Source organism: Gouania willdenowi, chromosome 5 (genome assembly GCF_900634775.1).
Source record: "Gouania willdenowi chromosome 5, fGouWil2.1, whole genome shotgun sequence".
NCBI lineage: Eukaryota > Metazoa > Chordata > Actinopteri > Blenniiformes > Gobiesocidae > Gouania > Gouania willdenowi.
Genome location: NC_041048.1, coordinates 23,764,058 through 23,781,329, shown reverse-complemented (window position 1 = coordinate 23,781,329; position 17,272 = coordinate 23,764,058). Strand labels below are relative to the sequence as shown.

At 38.0% G+C, this 17,272-nt stretch overlaps 2 protein-coding genes across 5 annotated transcripts; one reads left to right on the top strand and one right to left on the bottom strand.

Annotated features, from left to right (window-relative positions):
* The first annotated feature begins 483 nt into the window (after positions 1-483).
* Positions 484-3,407, top strand: LOC114463833 (protein S100-B-like). Its single transcript, XM_028447651.1, has 3 exons — positions 484-599; positions 789-932; positions 3,077-3,407. The coding sequence occupies exons 1-3, from the start codon at positions 579-581 to the stop codon at positions 3,227-3,229; spliced, it is 318 nt and encodes a 105-aa protein (XP_028303452.1). The 5' UTR covers positions 484-578; the 3' UTR covers positions 3,230-3,407.
* LOC114463832 (acyl-coenzyme A thioesterase 1-like) lies at positions 3,206-16,210 on the bottom strand. Of its 4 annotated transcripts, none has more exons than XM_028447648.1 (13): positions 16,158-16,203; positions 14,315-14,539; positions 13,803-13,952; positions 10,611-10,817; positions 10,346-10,445; positions 5,897-6,087; positions 5,634-5,809; positions 5,392-5,508; positions 4,854-4,939; positions 4,565-4,658; positions 4,381-4,461; positions 4,057-4,192; positions 3,206-3,807 (listed from the first exon to the last, which is right to left on the bottom strand). In XM_028447648.1, the coding sequence occupies exons 3-13, from the start codon at positions 13,933-13,935 to the stop codon at positions 3,707-3,709; spliced, it is 1,422 nt and encodes a 473-aa protein (XP_028303449.1). In that variant the 5' UTR covers positions 13,936-13,952; positions 14,315-14,539; positions 16,158-16,203; the 3' UTR covers positions 3,206-3,706. The 4 variants fall into 4 exon arrangements, with proteins under 4 accessions (XP_028303449.1, XP_028303451.1, XP_028303448.1 ...); XM_028447650.1 differs by having other exon boundaries at positions 13,827-13,952; XM_028447647.1 differs by lacking the exon at positions 14,315-14,539 and having other exon boundaries at positions 16,158-16,210.
* Positions 16,211-17,272: the final 1,062 nt, after the last annotated feature.

The window sequence follows — 17,272 nt, the reverse complement described above, 5'->3', positions numbered from 1 at the left end:
TCAACCATGACAGAATGAGGAGGCATGTATTGTTTGAATTTTAAATTCTTCCAACCCGAATATACTGCTTATAAAATGGGGTGATCATATTTTGATTTCCATAAATTAAGGCATTTGGCCCAATCTTGGCAATACCGTTTTCCTGAAGTTTTTTGTTTTTTTTTTTACATCTCTGAATTCCAGATAAACAAACTGTAAAAGCCAAATCAACACTTTGCCCATCAGGCTCCATCTAGTAGCCATCAAGATTCTTGGCCAGATGGATAAATAAATTCAAATTTCATTGTTCTGTCTCATAAAGTATGTCACAAATATCCAAAGCTCCTTTTTGTATGTTCAAACTAACTTTCTGTACAAAGTTATTAGATACACTCAGAGGACAAAACTTCTATGGCGCAAATGTTTTTGATCAAAGCACTGACCGCCGATATCCATTAAACATCCATTACGCGGTGCATATCAGATCTGCATCCTTTTTGTGGTTGATCAATACAGTTTAGTGGCCACAGTCAAAGGGGCGAGGCAGACAGTACGCTGCTACATGAGCTTTCAGTCATACTCACTATCAACGCAAGACAATGACGCTTGCACAGATGGAGGTAAGACAGACTTATTTCTATTAGAAAATTATTCCTTTATTGAGGTTTCTCAAGATATAATATTTGACATTTCAAATGTGTTTTAAGGATAAACATCTTTCACAAGTTATGATAATTAATGCTGCCATAGGAGATGTCAGTACACACAATTGATTTACTCATTTAAACCATTTAAACTGCTTGTGCCAGGCTGCAATGGATCCTATGTCAAAACTGGAGAATGGGATGGTGACTATCATTCAAGTGTTTCACAAATACTCAGGACACAAGTGTAAGCTGAAGAAAGCAGAGCTTAAAGAGCTGATCAACAATGAAATGAGTCACTTCATAATGGTGAGTTGTGCAGCACATTGTATATTTTACTTTCATATGTTCTGAACAAGCATGCGTTGCACTGGAGAGACCACTAGAATAGTTTCTGCTTTCACGCCAGGATTGCCCTGGACTTGGGCTGATTGGGCGGAAAAAAGTTCATAATTCCATCACTTTGATTGGCTCAGTTTGATTTCACAGCACATGATTTGATCTGCTCCCATAGTAACAGGAAAAACCCTGTCAGTTACAGAGCTGCTGGTTTTTGATGCTCAGATCATATAGCGGGGATTCCATTTTCAGCAGAATGAAGAGGAAAAGGGTGAAGATAGAGCAAGTCAGTGACTGCCTCACTCACTCCACCCCAGCGCATCACAGCCTAATGTGCCTGTAGGCAACTCTCAGGGAAAACTAAGGGTGCTTTCACACTGGTATAGTCCTGGACAGCTGATCATTTTATCACTTTGATTTATCATCATTTCAACAATAGAGCAGCAGCAAATTTCCGTACTTTAGGTGGTTTTGATGTTTTGTTTCGTGCCGTAGTCGGCTCTCCTGCCCACCCACAATCCCGTGCGCACTACGTAATCTTCTGCAACCAATCGCTCTAGAATTCCCCCACCTGATCCGCTCTGGAGTTCGTTTGCGTGTTCATACCACCCAGGGTTGGGGTCAATTACATTTTTCAGTTACAATTATGTTTTCAATTACCCATATTCAATTACAATAATATGACGATTACAGTGACCAGCATTTTTTCCAATTTCAATTGAATTACAATTTTTTTTTATCCTCAGAAAGTCAATTACAATTACATTCTCAATTACTAAAGTTCAATTACAAATAATCACAATTACTGAGCCTGAAATAAATAACCTAATAAAAGTTACCCTTCCTCTTTCTGTTAGCATCTTATGATAACAGGTCTTGAATCACATATAAAATACACTAAAAACAAATATCTATGATCTAATTTCTTACATATATATATTGGTTACCTTGTTAGGCTTCCTAATTAATGAAAATATAGATTTTAATATTTTTGGTGTGGGAGTCTGAGCCTTTTTTGTGTCGGTATACCATCCATCCATCCATTTTCTGACCCGTTTTGTCCTATTTCAGGGTCACGGGGGTCTACCGGTGCCTATTTGCGGCTCACACTGGGCGCAAGGTGGGGATACACCCAGAACAGGGTGCCAGTCTATTGCAGGGCAAACATCCACTCACACTCACATTCACTCCTGAAGGGAATTTAGAAACTCCAATCAACCTGACAGTCATGTTTTTGGATTGTGGGAAGAAGCCGGAGTACCCGGAGAGAACATGCAAACTCCACACAGAAAGGACCCAAGTGTCCACTCCAGGGTTTGAACCCACGACCTTCTTGTTGTGAGGCAGGCGTGCTAACGACTAAGACACCGTGTGCCCTGTTAATATACCCCATACCTCTAGATTTAGAGCCTGATATGGAACATATTTTAATAACCGTTAACCACATATGTATAGAACATTAACATGTTTCCCCAATTTTGCGAGAAAATATAATTGACAATTTGTATATAATTTTTATGCCAATTACAATTATTAAGTCTGAACTCTATTACAATTTCATTATAATTACGACAGCAACAGATTTTTAAAATTACAATTATAATTACGCCATAATTGTAATTAATTATCAATTACACATTTACACTGATAATTGACCCCAACCCTGATACCACCCAAACAAGGTGGACTATCTGAGCTAACAAATCCTACAGCATTTTAACTGCTTTAGCTGCCGTAAAAATATTAAAAAGTGGTTATTAAACATGTGCCTAACCCTAGTCACTGCTTTTCGTCTGCACATGAGCCACTTCTGGTGTTTTATGGTGTTTCTTTACTTTACTTGCACTGCAGCCATCAGTCAGCTCTCTGTCAGAGATGAGATTCGACTGCAACCTTACCGAGTCCATCCAATACAATTGTTCTACAATTTACTTTCCTGATCTACTCTAGACTTTATTCGCGTGCTCACACCAGCCAAAACAAAGCAGATTTTCCAGGGAAACAAATCCTAGAATTTCGGATTCACTGCTGTGACCGTGTCCTACATTAATCATTTTGCTTCATATAGTCATTAGTGGTCTCAGGATAATTGTGTGTTTTTTTTCTTCGAACAGAAAATTCAAGAAAACGAAACTCTGGATGAACTTTTTGCCGACCTCGACCAGAACGGTGACTTGGAAATTGACTTCACAGAATTCATCGCCCTCATTGCTATGGTCACCTCAGCATGCCATGAGCTCTTCATCCCAAGCCACCGTAGCTTTTAGTTAGGAAGCATGATGGTGATGCAAGTTTTTGAGGGTGCATATTTTTTGAGGGAGTGGTGGTGAATAAACACAAGAGTAAGCGGTTTAAAAAATGTATGTAATCAATAAATGACGTACAATATTGACACATGTAAATGCTGATGTATCAATAAAAACAATATCTGCATTTGGCTTTAAACCTACACTAATCAATCTAAGACCTTAGCTTAGTCCTAACAGTGTCATCTATTGAAGAGAAAACAGAGTGGAGATTATTAACGTATCAGATAGGAAAATTATTCATGATTTTGACACCTTTGAGACACTATCTTTAGGTTTCACCTCTAGCTATATTAAAGCTGCATAGGTAACTTGATTCTTTTCAATCTTGAAGCATCATATGTTCTATCGGCAGGGACAGTACATGTGATGTTGCACCTTCACGGTATTTATAATGTCTACTTTGTAGTCTGGTTTCCAGCCTTGTTGGGACATTCTTCACCTTCTGAGGTGGCTTTCCATGAACTTCAGCACCTTCTTCCATGCATCCTCCTGTGCAGCAGCATGAGGAGCTGGATGACCTCCCCATACCGTCATTACTGCAGGAAAAAACACAAAAGTGAAGCCTAAAAAACCACAATATACAGCATTTTGTGTTCACATATACCTCATTTTAGTAAAAATTTGTTGAAAAAACAACTACTTCAATAAATGAACAGCTCAACTTAAAAAATACAAGCACTTAGTTGTTAAAAAAACATATAATGACATACAAAAAGTAATTGTATTTTGTGTCTCTGTGTCAAACTCACTAATCTCTCAGCACCAGTCTGTTCACATTCACTCACATTTCTCTGGTTTGATGCTCCAAAAGGAAACTCTAGCATTTGGTGAGTAAGGTGGCTCAATCAAGTGACCAGCACCGGGATATGACAGCCGTGTAAACAGCTGCGATTTACCCGCTGATCTCAAAGTTTCCTCAATCTAATGAACAAAACAATAACAAGCCAGAAAAAAAATAAAAATACACGGCTATGTTTACGCAATAAATCAATGTCAATGTTTAAGTAATGTACGGTAAATGTTTCTTCTTGATTGACAAAATGAATACCAACAATAGTCCTTTTAGAAACAATGTACAGAAAAACAGGTAATTAGATTATACAGTATACCACGTCAGCGTTCTCTTTACTCGAAGAACTCAAGTCATCTTCCCCCACTATGTACATTACTGGACAGTTGATGTTCTCCACCTGCAAAAACACACACTTAGCAGTTTTAAAAGCTTGGCCATGAATAATGAACATCGATGTGTGAGCGTTGGTGTTTGAAACGGCCGTAAACTTATCACGCCACCTTCGCTTTGCGTTCAGGGGCAATGTTTGAGGGCAAGGAGACGTCTTTGAATATTACATTGCCCTGTTTATCATACGTCCAATATTCCTGAGACCTTAAAAAAACACACACACACACACACACACACACACACACACGCACACACACACACACACACACACACACACACACACACACACACACACACACACACACACACACACACACACACACACACACACACACAAGCATGTGTTAATTAGTTGACACAAACTGAATGTTTTCCTTCCATAACTGATTGTACTCTTACTTTTCAAATGTAAGAAAATGATCTTCCATATCTGGTAGTGCTACTGTACTTCCAACTGGCCCATTGACTAAAATTAAACACGACGGCTGAGGAGAAGCATAAAATGAATGTGACAAAAATCATCAAACTATACAAAAGTTCATACAAAACTGTTCAACTATCTAATATTCTAGGTCTTGATCATTGCCTTATTATTTTATTTATTAATTTCTTTGTTTGTTCCTTTCAACATTGTGCATACAGTACAACACAATCATCATATACACTCAATTGACCCTTGTGGCTGGAAAGAACCAGTACTGGGCGGGACAAACACACAACGCACTTCCCTACCACTACTACATTACTCATAAGCCACCGCACATTACCCATAACCTTTCAAGTTATCTTGCTAACAGGCAAACAGACAGACAGTCAGACAGACAGATTAACGCAGGATAAAACATAACCTTCTGCTCTGCGCTTGGTGAAGGTAAATATAATTCTTAATAAAATAATGAGGCAGCATCGACCTAGAGAAAGGTGAGCGTTGTCATACATTTAGACCCAACTGAGTTGCAATGCGAAGAGAAAGAAAGACTCCAAAGGAGAGACCAAAGATGCCAATTCTGTCTGCATCCACCTCACAGTGATCTTGAAGTAATTTGAAAGCAGCCTGTCCGAACAGAAGAGAAGAGGCATTTTAAAAGGACACGTGTTTTCGGTGCATTTATGCCTCTTCCAAGGGGTGAAATTAAAGAAAAAGAGCCAAAAGTTTATCAAATGTGCTCCTAATTTTACCTTAAAATATTCATCACCAACATTCAATCGGTTTTGTGGGGGAGGTAAGTCTTTGTGTCCTATGTAGGCTACAGAAAGACTAGCATAGCCTCTAGATGCCAACAGAGCGGAGCGGTACTCCACCAGACCACCACCCATCCCCCACAGATCCAACAGGGCTGGATATGGACCTGGTCCTACAACATACAGTTACACACAGTACGTCATTATTACACTGGCATTTGCCCCCTAAAAACCTTCAGATGACAATCCCTCCAACTCACCAGGAGGTAAGAATAAAGACCCTACGACTCCATTTTGTCGAATGTCACTTCTCCTCACTCCTGGTGCCATGTACCAGCGCTCAGTAGTTACTGCTGCCAGCTCACTGATGTCTCTCATACATGGTGAGACGTGGCCCTCCAGGAGAGAGATTCTCACCACATAGGGAGTCTGAACATTTCTTTTCCTCAGTCTTTAGAAAAACAGAGCACAGGTTATGTGGAAGATTATCAACTGAGTTACTTTTTAATCTATAGCAATGTCTCAAAGCTGAATGCTCTGACATACAGGATAAAAAAGTGCAGTGAAAGATGTAATTTCATTATATTCAGCAGTGGTTCCCAACCTGGGGTCAATGAATTCAGAAAACAATGGGGTAATCAAAAATATGTATTTGTTTTTGGTCCACAGCAAAAGATATGACACTATTTAGTAACTAAGCAACCAAAAAGGTATATTGATGTTAAATTTGTCACAGAGCACTGAAATAGACCGACTTGGACCAAGATTCTAAGACAGACACAAGGGCAATTTTTATCAATTCTGGTAGATTGTGGCAGGTAACGGTAATAAAATGTTCAGGGTAAGCAGAAGCAGCCATACTGGTTTCTTGGTCCTTGGCTTATATTTGAAACATGAAGGGTCTCCAAGGCAAAAAGATTGGGAACCAGTGATTTACTGTATAGGAAGCAGAAACAGACTTTTTGCCAATAAATTCCAACCCTCTTTTCCTTAGAATTTACAACCAACCAAATTAAGTTTTTCAAAAATAGCTGTTGAAAACACATATATACTGTATATATAATCTTTTTTAATAAAAATCAGAAAGGATTTTATTCGCAGTTCCAGTTTAAAAAAACAGCACAAGGAATTTAACTTGGGAGTTGGTGCAAAAAAAAACACATCAACACACCGATGCGGCCCTCTGCGGTGCCATCATGTTTAGATGAAAAGTGAGAAAAACAGGAGTAAGGGAAGGGAGAGGGAGAAAGAGAGAGGGGTAGCGCAGCGTTAACAGATGGCTTTGGGAGCCAAAGATGATTAACGATTTATTTTCAATTCAGGCTAGTTCAATTTCGAGTCCCGGTCTCCCAGCAATAATCAATAAGGTGGCCTTTTAACAAGCGAGCTGAGCATTCAACTGCTCCAAGATGGATTCAATTTCGCGTAACCCGGGGTTTCCGCTGGATACATCTTAGCTGCGCCACGGCACCGATCCGATTTTGCCCCGATGTCTGCCGTCCGGTAATCCTCATCGGTTGCGTTTTGAGTGCGCTACGTTGACTGTGACGTCACGAGACAGAGGAGTTCTCTCAATATTTATATAATTGCGCGAGAATGCAGTTAAAGGTATGTGTTATAAACACAACAATAAACAGATAAACAGGTCAGTGTTCCTAACGAAGGAGAACTAAAAGGTCGGACTCTCTGGATTTGTCATAGCCACATTTTTTAACAACAGCCAACAGAGAAGAGATAAAACTGCACCAGTAAAACATGAACTAAATCAAAGTTGCTGCAGTTTACAGTGCAGTTACAGTATGAGAGGAAACAATATAGTGAATGTGAATTTGTTTTTACACATTATATCATTTTGGTGATGTAGTTACGTGAAATATAATCTGAAGTGTTTTACTTTCAAAAATAACCGAATATTTGATTGCGGAGCACGTGCTTAACTTCCTGTTTAGCTTCATTTGCTCTGTGCTGATTGATGCGTCGTGCTTCGGTGTCTGGCAGAAACAGAAGCCCTGCGTATATCTGGTGGAGGGCACTGGACTGTCGGAGCTGGGAAGGTGCAGACACACAGCGTAGCGTACCCGGAGGAAATTAACACATACTGTAGACTAAAGTGGAAACCTATCAGTTCCGGTGGGGTGGCGGAGGGGTAACGCAGCGGAGCCGCATCCAGTGGAAGTTGGGGGTAAATGTTCCAAGCAGCCTCCTGCTTGCTTTTGAGATCATTCATCACGAGTCTAAGTGTTGAGTAGTGATAGACCAATACTTCGGCCAATTTTTGCGCTTTTTACGTGCATCGGCCGATGCGAGCTGCTGCTTTCGCCGATCTGCATTATTTACAGAAAGCAGAAATATTTTTTACTTGTTCTACATCACCTTTTTTTAATATTTGTTAAATATTTTTTACTTGTTGTCGTTCTACCTCACCTTTGGTAATTTCAAAAAAAAATTTTTTTTTAATTGAGACGTACCATTTGTTATCATCATTGTGTAATTTTTATGACGTAAATTGAGGGAGCAAAAGTAGAATCGGCTTCAAATATCGGCTCAAAAAAAAAATCGGCAGTCCGTATCGGTCATCGGCGAAGGCTGATGAGAAAAGAATTGGTATCGGCATCGGCCCTAAAAAATTCATATCGGTCTATCCCTATTGGAAAGAAGCGACAGACACACAACTCGCCACTTGTTTCAAGGGTCGAGCACATATCCAGCCACTGCCCGTTTTTTTGTTGAAAAAATCTGGTCGATTGCATTTAGAGACCAACTGATTTCATAATTCAAAATTTGGATAGAGATGCAAAGAGAGGCTCCTATTAGATTCACAATACCAGACAAAACAAAGCAACAGCAAGAACAGCTTACGAGTAGGAGAGAGGGAGCAGAGAAAATGTGAGCGCCCTCGTCGAGAAGCAGAAGAGAAGACATAAATCTAGATATTTTCCTGTGCAACATGCATTTCACAGCATGCCAGTCAAAAAAAAGTTTCTTTCAAACTAAAAGACAAGCCCAACATGAGAAACATTAATTATTTATCTATTTTTGACCAGCTGCCTGCGACCTACCGAGTACAGTTTTGCGACCCACCAGTTGAGAATCGCTGCTTTGGTCTTCTGAATGAGAATTCTATTTCGATCAGGTTGTAAATTGGTAATTTCAATTTCACAAATATTTTACTCAACAAAACTGTTTAACCTTTTGAAAATGTAGTTGAATAAAATGTATTCTATTTTACATTTATCATCATTTTGCTTATTTTATTGCTAGCCAGAGATAAATCAAGTCCCATGTTTAAGAGATTTTGTCTAATTACCTCATTCTAATCCCCTTTATTGTTCACCTCCTCCTTCTCTAAATTAGTAACTGATTCTATAAAATGAGTTTTCAATTAATTTTGCAAATAAAAGCATTTTTTTTATAGCTTTAGTCCTTGTAACTTTGTTTGCATTTACTCGAAGAATAGATGGGTAAAGACTAGGTGTCAGACACAAACTATCAAGAAATTAGTTGATTAAATGAACACTAGTAATGGGCTTAAAAAATGGGCCCACGTATTAAATTTGTGCAGTCAATGAGAGGACTAACTAACATACTGTACAAAATTCCCAGGAGAACACTCGAGAGAACCTCTACTCTTCCTTTCCCGTAAGACCTGGACCTTTAATTGAATCAAACCATTGTCTTCTTGCTAAGAGTCTCACTTCAAAAACCTCCAGTGAAAAGCCTCACATACTCTGTGTTCCATCTAATGCTCAATATCTGGCTGCTAATGTATATTACTGGAATTACATTAAACATACTAAGGTATAGAATACCCACCAACGTGGGAAAGAACAAACACAACAGTCCATTAGTAACACTATCCACTGACCCCCAATTTCCACTGGATGTGGCTCCGCTGCGGAACGTCACCGCCGCATCACCAGAGCTGATAGGTTTCCATTTTAGTCTATGTGTTAATTTCCACAGGGTCCGCTACGGTGCGTGTCAGCTCCTTCCCAGATGCGGTAGTCCGGTGCCCTCCACCAGATATACGCAGGGCTTCTATTTCTGGCGGATACCGGAGCACGACGCATCAATTAGCACAGAGCAAATTAAGCTAAACAGGAAATTAAGCAAGTACTCCGCAATAAAATATCGGGTTACTTTTCAAAATAAAACACTTCAGATTATATTTCAAGCAACTACATCACCAAAACGTCATAATGTGTAAAAACAAAATCACATCCACTATATTGATTCCTCTCATACTGTAACTGTACTGTAAACTGCAGCAACTTTGATTTAGTTCATGTTTTACTGGTGCAATTTTATCTCTTCTCTGTTGGCTGTTGTTAAAAAATGTGTCTATGACAAATCCAGAGAGTTCGACCTTCTAGTTCTCCTTCGTTAGGAACACTGACCTGTTTATCTGTTTATTGTTGCGTTAATAACACATACATTTAACTGCGTTCTCGCGCGATTATATAAATATCGTGAGAACTGATCTGTCTCGTGAAGTCACAGTCGTTCAAACGGAGAGCACCGTTGCACTAAAAACACCGGTTGCACTAAAAACGCAACCGGTGTGAATTACCGGACGGCGGACAGCGGAGACGTATCCAGTGGAAACCCTGGGTGAGTCTAGACAATATCTGTTTTATAGACACTGTATGAGAAGGTTTTAACAACTTAACGTGTATATTTTCTAACATCTGCATGTTTTCATCACCTGCCTTAAACCTTCTCTTCCTCCAGGGGCTGGCTGCAGTCCCCAAAAGAGTCCCATGGGCTCACAGCCAAGATAGGAGCCTCCGGCTGACGGGTCGCTGGTCACTGTTATGAAGACAAAAATATCACATTCAGCTGTTTCCATAAAGAAGAAAAATAAAGTTTCTTCTAAAGCTGTTACGTGTATTTGACTGTTATATTTCATAATGATCAGGCTGGCTTCTAATATTCTGTGTGCATTAACGAATTATATGAATTAGTACCACTCACAGTTGACAGTGCCACTCGTGTCTGTGTTGTAATGTGCGAATGCCTCCCACAGGTCGCCGTCCTCAGAGTGCATTCGGGTGCACACGGTCACAGGAGAGCTCGGGGGCAGAAAGCGAGCTGTGATGCTGATCTGATCGTCTATGAGGGCACGAACAGGAGCAGCCGTCAGTAGTGGTGCTTGTTTCACGCTGCTGCTGCTCCTACAGACTGTACATACAGGCAGAGGTGCAAGTAACAGATTACAAATACTCACGCCACAGTAATTGAGTTTCTTTTATGGGTACTTGTACTTTTTGGAGTATATTTGTAAATCAGTCATTTTACTTGTACTTAAGTACGTTTTAAAATGTGTAAAGTAATTAGTTACATTTCCATATTCAACCGTTACTGAGAAAATTATTATTATTTTTCATTTTGAAATGATCAACGGACATTGTGAAACTACAAAAAATGAAATAAGCAGACAACAATCAAATGCATCACATCATAGCCGACCCACCAGATCAAACGTAATGAAAAACAGCACTGAATGCCGGTTATTTTCTCAGTTTTAGAGTTCATAAATGTAGCTATACTTAAAGCCTGATAATTTCATTCATCGGTGTTAATTTATTTTTTAAAAGAATTGTACATTTTGACAAACCTTTTACTTTATGCAGATGCCTTTGTGCAAAATAAATTAAGTTCCAATTGTGCAAGATTTCATCCTTTCGTTCCTTTTTAAGTTCATACATGAGATATTTACTGTATGCAAGGGAACCATGGCAAAATTTATCAAAAATAAGTGCTATTTAATTGAGCTGCGTTTTACTTGTACTTTAGTATTTTATGTATGACTTACTTGTACTTGTACTTAAGTAAGATTTATCAGTACTCTTTGCAACTCTGCCTACAGGGTGTAAATGCCGGTAAATGAGGATTTTATACAATCACAGCTGTTATTTTACACGTGATTGAGTATAGACAGATTAAATGTTGGTGAATCAGAGATTAATCTTGCAAAAAAATGCAAACATGTTTCAGTAATGATAAATTAATGGGAATTATTGAATTTCTCTTCTTTTTTTTTTTACCAGCCTGCGCACCAGCTAATTTATTGCTACAGAAATGTGGTATTTTTAATCAGTTTTTAATTGAAAATCTATTGACTTTTTATTTTGTTTGCCAATTTAAGAGTTGGTTTGTCAAAGATTAAAAAAAAAATAGTCTGTATGACATTGTTCAAATCTGTGAGTACAGCAGAGAGATCTGTGTTTTTTGTGGATGAATCAAGTGGTCAAAAAAGCAAAGAGAATGATTTCCTAGCACGACCACATCCTGCGCTCTGAGTTCACTTAATGCTGCTGTTTTATAACCCCCTTTGGAGGAACAAACCACTATCCCAAGTCTTTCGTTCCGTCTGCCATCAGGCTGTTAAACCTCAATAGTAGTCTCAATGATTAATAGCTGGTGTTATTGTATTTCTCCCTTGCTTGACACTAAGTACTTATACGTTATCTTATCTGTGTTCTCTTTATTCTGATGTATTATAATCTGCCAGACCCTGAGGCGTGTCACTACTAAAAGGATCACATGAGCGTTGATGTGTCAATGAGCATCATTCTTTGTCCTGTTTGAACATTTATTTATTCTTGTCTCTGTTGTCTGTGTATGAATGGAGTAGGTAGATTATCTACCCTATAAAAGCAAGAAAGGTGTGCGTGCATGCGTGTGTGTGTGTGTTTGGGGAGTGAATAGCTATTATTATTTTCATGTTTGTTTGACCGTTCGCTGTAGAACCGGAAGTTATGACGCCAAAAATGCTCATTTCTCCGCGGATACGGCATTATAAACGCTGATATTTTTACCACGTGCTATATAACCAAATGCGCACCTTGGATGTACATGCTTAAAGCACACAGAGCCGTTTAGAGAGAGAGTTGCGACGTTTTTTTTCCTCTACACACAAAACTACACCAAAAAAAGATACAAAAACACACAAAATGACTCCAGAAACACACTACAATGACAACAAAAAACTATATTATAAAAAAAAAAATGCACAAAAACACAACAGAAAGATACAAAAATATACATGACTCCAAAAAGCATACATTACAGAAATATACTTAAGTACAGAGTATGTACACCTCTTTGCACATCCAACCTTCAAACACATACTCATTTGGCCATAACTGACAACTCTACTTAAGCCACCACTGTATGAATACGTATAGCAGACACGCACCGCAGCGGACCCGGTGGAAATTAACAGATAGACTAAAATGGAAACCTATCAGCTCCGGTGATGCGGTGGTGACGTAACGCAGCGGAGCCACATCCAGTGGAAACGTTTTTTATCAAAATCTATAAAACCCATTAAACCTATCTCCTTTTTGCTGATTTTTTTTTTAATTTATTTAAAATTGAGCCTACAGTACATCAAAACATTTGACTGTAAACAGTAATGTAAACATATACTTACAAATTCTTGATAAATATTTAATCCACCAAGTAGTTCCTACTGCATATTTACAAGTTTATAAATATTTCATTATTGTGCATAGTTCCTGTTATGAACATATTCATAGACTAAATCTGAATGAGGTAACCTTTTAAATAATAATAATAATAATTAGAAAATAAATAAATAAAAATACAACTGGTTTCCATGTGTTTCCGAGCAGTAGGAACTAGTCGCCAGTAAATAAAGCCCAATAAATAAAAACAATAACAAGGAATAAATGTTTTCTCCCTAGTAAATATAGTAACATCTGGTACAATGGTCAACTTGGTGGTATTACAGCCTGTGCATGCAGTATGGGGCTGACTTTACTCTGTCTCTGGTTTATTAGAATTCTATCTCAAGAACTGAATTATTTTTACAGCATTTTTAATTTCACTCATGCGTACAATTGGAGTCAATGCAAAAATGACATTTTTAAACATAAGCTTTTCTCTTATGGAGCCAATAAATCATTATTAAAAACAAAGTTCTAACATCTCCATGCTGTCTAGAGGCCATTTGTGTATTTTTGGATTTTTGTCTTAGTAACAACATTTTTGAGAGCCGTTTGAAATCTGCCTTTACACGGCACGCTGCTGTCTTGTTTTGCTGAAAATTGCCTGGCATTGCTCGCAGCAGCTATAATTAACGTTGAATCATACCCAACTCAATGATTTTCCTGCAATTTGTAATTCAGTTGTACAAACCTGGCAGCGTTGCTATATTCTTACCTGCAGGAGGCTGCAGACCTGCCAGGTGGTGACGTACATGAAGATAGGATATCATCTTCACATCTGTGAAGTGTAGTATTTTTCTCACAGGCATCCATGCTTTGAACATTATGGTTGGAATATAAACTGGAAAGAAAGAAAACAGAGCTGAGATCAAACTTGGGCAATTAACGATTTGCAACCTGTGTCTAGAGAATAGAAATATCACAATTTATGATTGCTTTAAAAGCAAACTACTGTCCACTCTGAGTGGTAAGTTCACTTTAGACATTTAGAACACATAACTGTCAGACTGTGGCAGGAGAAGCACCACCATAAACATGATTATAGGCAAAACTGTGTGAAAGAAGAGGTAGCAGTTAGCGAGAAACTAATCTCTAAAACAGATTCAGTTTGAGATGATGCATATATAATAATAATATTTTATTGTGAACAAATGTGGGATTGGTTTGTTATAAAAAAAATAAATAAACAGGAGCTGAAGTCACCTTTTAAATTACAGGTGCATAGTTCAGGGAACTGATCCCAGTACACCTGTCGATCGAGCTGCTTTAAGAGCCAATCCTGTGCAGTCAACTCCTCACTCTTCTCTCTGCACTGTTATAAAACTCCTGGATGTGCACGCAGAGTAAACATCCACAGCTGCTGAACTCTGACCAAACCCTGCTGGTCTCCAACCTATGAGCTGCAGCCCACAGCAGGGACACTGGACACTTTTTACAGGGCCCAGAAAAAAACAGGACAAATAATGAAGAAAAGAAGAAATGGTTTCACTAAATGTCGAGCAACAGGATAAGCTTTTACAAAATATTCCAACAATAAAAGGAGTTAGCACCTGTGTTTTATGTTAATGTCTACAGTGTTTTACTGTATTTGTAATCAATATTACACATATTTTTTTTTTTTTTATTGAAATGGTAAACAAAAAGACAATATTTAAGTTTTATTGTTATTATTTTGTGCTGATACTCCGAAGTACGGTGGCTGGGAAGTGTCAGGTGAATGCATTTACAGAAAAACACAAATGCAAAAAGGTCACAACACGAATGCAAAATGGCCACAACGGAAGTGTTTCCGCAACGGAAGTGTGGAAACACTTCCGTTGTGGCCATTTTGCATTCGTGTTGTGGCCATTTTGCATTCGTGTTGTGGCCATTTTGCATTCGTGTTGTGGCCATTTTGCATTCGTGTTGTGGCCATTTTGCCACAACGGAAGTGTTTCTGCAACGGAAGTGTTTCCGACGGACCGGTATTACAGACGGACACATTCCTGGTGGATATTTCTAACCTGCCAGAACAGAAAAGAACAGAGAAGACGACATCGAAACACGTATGAAAGTAAGTGAAAGTTGATTAGGATACTCCGATATTTTTCATATTAGGCTATCATATCATAATACCGGTCCATCGCAAACACTTCCGTTGTGGAAACACTTCCGTTGTGGAAACACTTCCGTTGTGGCCATTTTGCATTCGTGTTGTGACCATTTTGTATTTGTGTTGTGACCTTTTTGCATTCACCTGACACTTCCCAGCCACCTTACCTAAGCAATAATGGACTGATGACTCAGCTGTTTTTAAAAGCAGATGGCAAGTTTAAAAGAAGATGGTGCAGCCTTTATTATGGACTTTAGTTTAAAAAAAAAAAAAAAGGTTTATAAACTGAAATTGGCTGACACGCTATGTGAAAACACAATTAAAACGCAACAAAAGGGATACAAGTACAAAGGGAAAACAATGCACTTGATTGCGGTTGTGAAACACTCCCTTGCTGGTTAATGGTTAAACATAGAGGTGAGTGTTAATGGAGGAACTAAAGTTAAACATTGAGAGGACCAGTATGCACACTTCTGTAAAATAAATTAAAATACACTCAGAACAATGCAATTGTTAGGTAATGTTAAGGGAACATAAATACAACAAGCTGCTTTCACCATTTTATAAGGTTTTTTGTCTAGGAATCTAACAACAGAACGTATGCATACAGAGAGCCTACTAATCAGCATTCTTATATAAAATGAGGGCGTAAATGGAGAGAGAGAGAGAGAGAGAGAGAGAGAGAGAGAGAGAGAGAGAGAGAGAGAGAGAGAGAGAGAGAGAGAGAGAGAGAGAGAGAGAGAGAGAGAGAGAACGTTAAACAACCCCAATCCAGTCACGAGCATTTATTCTGTAACTTTCACTATGAGAGAAAACACTGAAATAAAGTACAACAAACATAACTAGAACCTGTTGTCGGACGTTATTCTGTTTACACACTTAAGACTACGTGCTTGTGTTTAGAACACAACTCTAAATCTACTACTTTGCTTTTACAGAGTTTGTCAGTCTTACCAGCGGAGTTATCGCGAGGCTGTCCAGCTGCGAACCTCTGGCAGATTGCCCTCTGTGACGTCACTCAATGTGACGTAAACAAAACTCAACATAACGGAAGTTTTTTTTGAAAAAAAAAACAAATAATAAAAAAGCGGGAGATTCACAGCAGCATGCTTTCCTTCATGAAGCAAAGGTTCGGCCAAATATGCAAAAAAATAAAGAAAGTTGACGGAAAGAAGCAGAAATCTGCTGCTGACTCAACTTTTCAGAGGTGAGCTTTAAAACACACATTTGTTTTTTAGGCAATATATGTGTAAGGGCCATAAAGATACTATTTTAATAATAGTAATATGTGTGTTTAAATATTAACATTTTTCGGAATTATATGTTTAAGTTTGTCATAATTCAGATGTTTTATATTAGTTTAAAATGCATAATTTATTACTGAAGCTTATTGCATTCTTGAATAAAAAAGTTTCACTTTTTATGAGAAAAGTTTCGGTTTTTATGAACTTCGGTCAAGCTAGCCGTAGTTTGCGTTTTTCTGGTCAAATATACTAACACTTATGGTAATCACAAAGAGACCGCCCTGAAGAGCTTTAACATTTAAGAATATTTCACCCAACTTTGACGTAAAATAAAAAAAAAATTAAAATAAAACGTTTTTTCCTTAAGTAGTCCATGATTCATATTTCGCTGAACGTAGTACTTCCTAGACTACTTGCATGAATACTATTGAGTACTTTTACTGTGTACTTTTTGAGTAATCCTTTGTCAAAATCCTGTACAGATCACAAATTTAATAATTCACCCAACTTCAGAAACTTTAATCATAAAAACAGGATTTATTTTACTCTTAAAAACAGAAACTTTACTCTTAAAAATAGGATTATTTTACTCATAAAAACAGAAACTTTATTCATAAAAACAGGATTCATTTTACTCATAAAAACAGTTCTGTTTGATTTTTTAATTTTTTTTTATAATTGCAAATCAAAAGTTTGTATATTTTGCCTCTAAACCAAATTTGCAATAAAGGATGAATAATTTAGAGTTCAAATGAATTGTTAACTTACATCATACTCTTTCAAGAGTCGATCTGTGGTTTTCCCAAGGTACATCAACAATCAGAA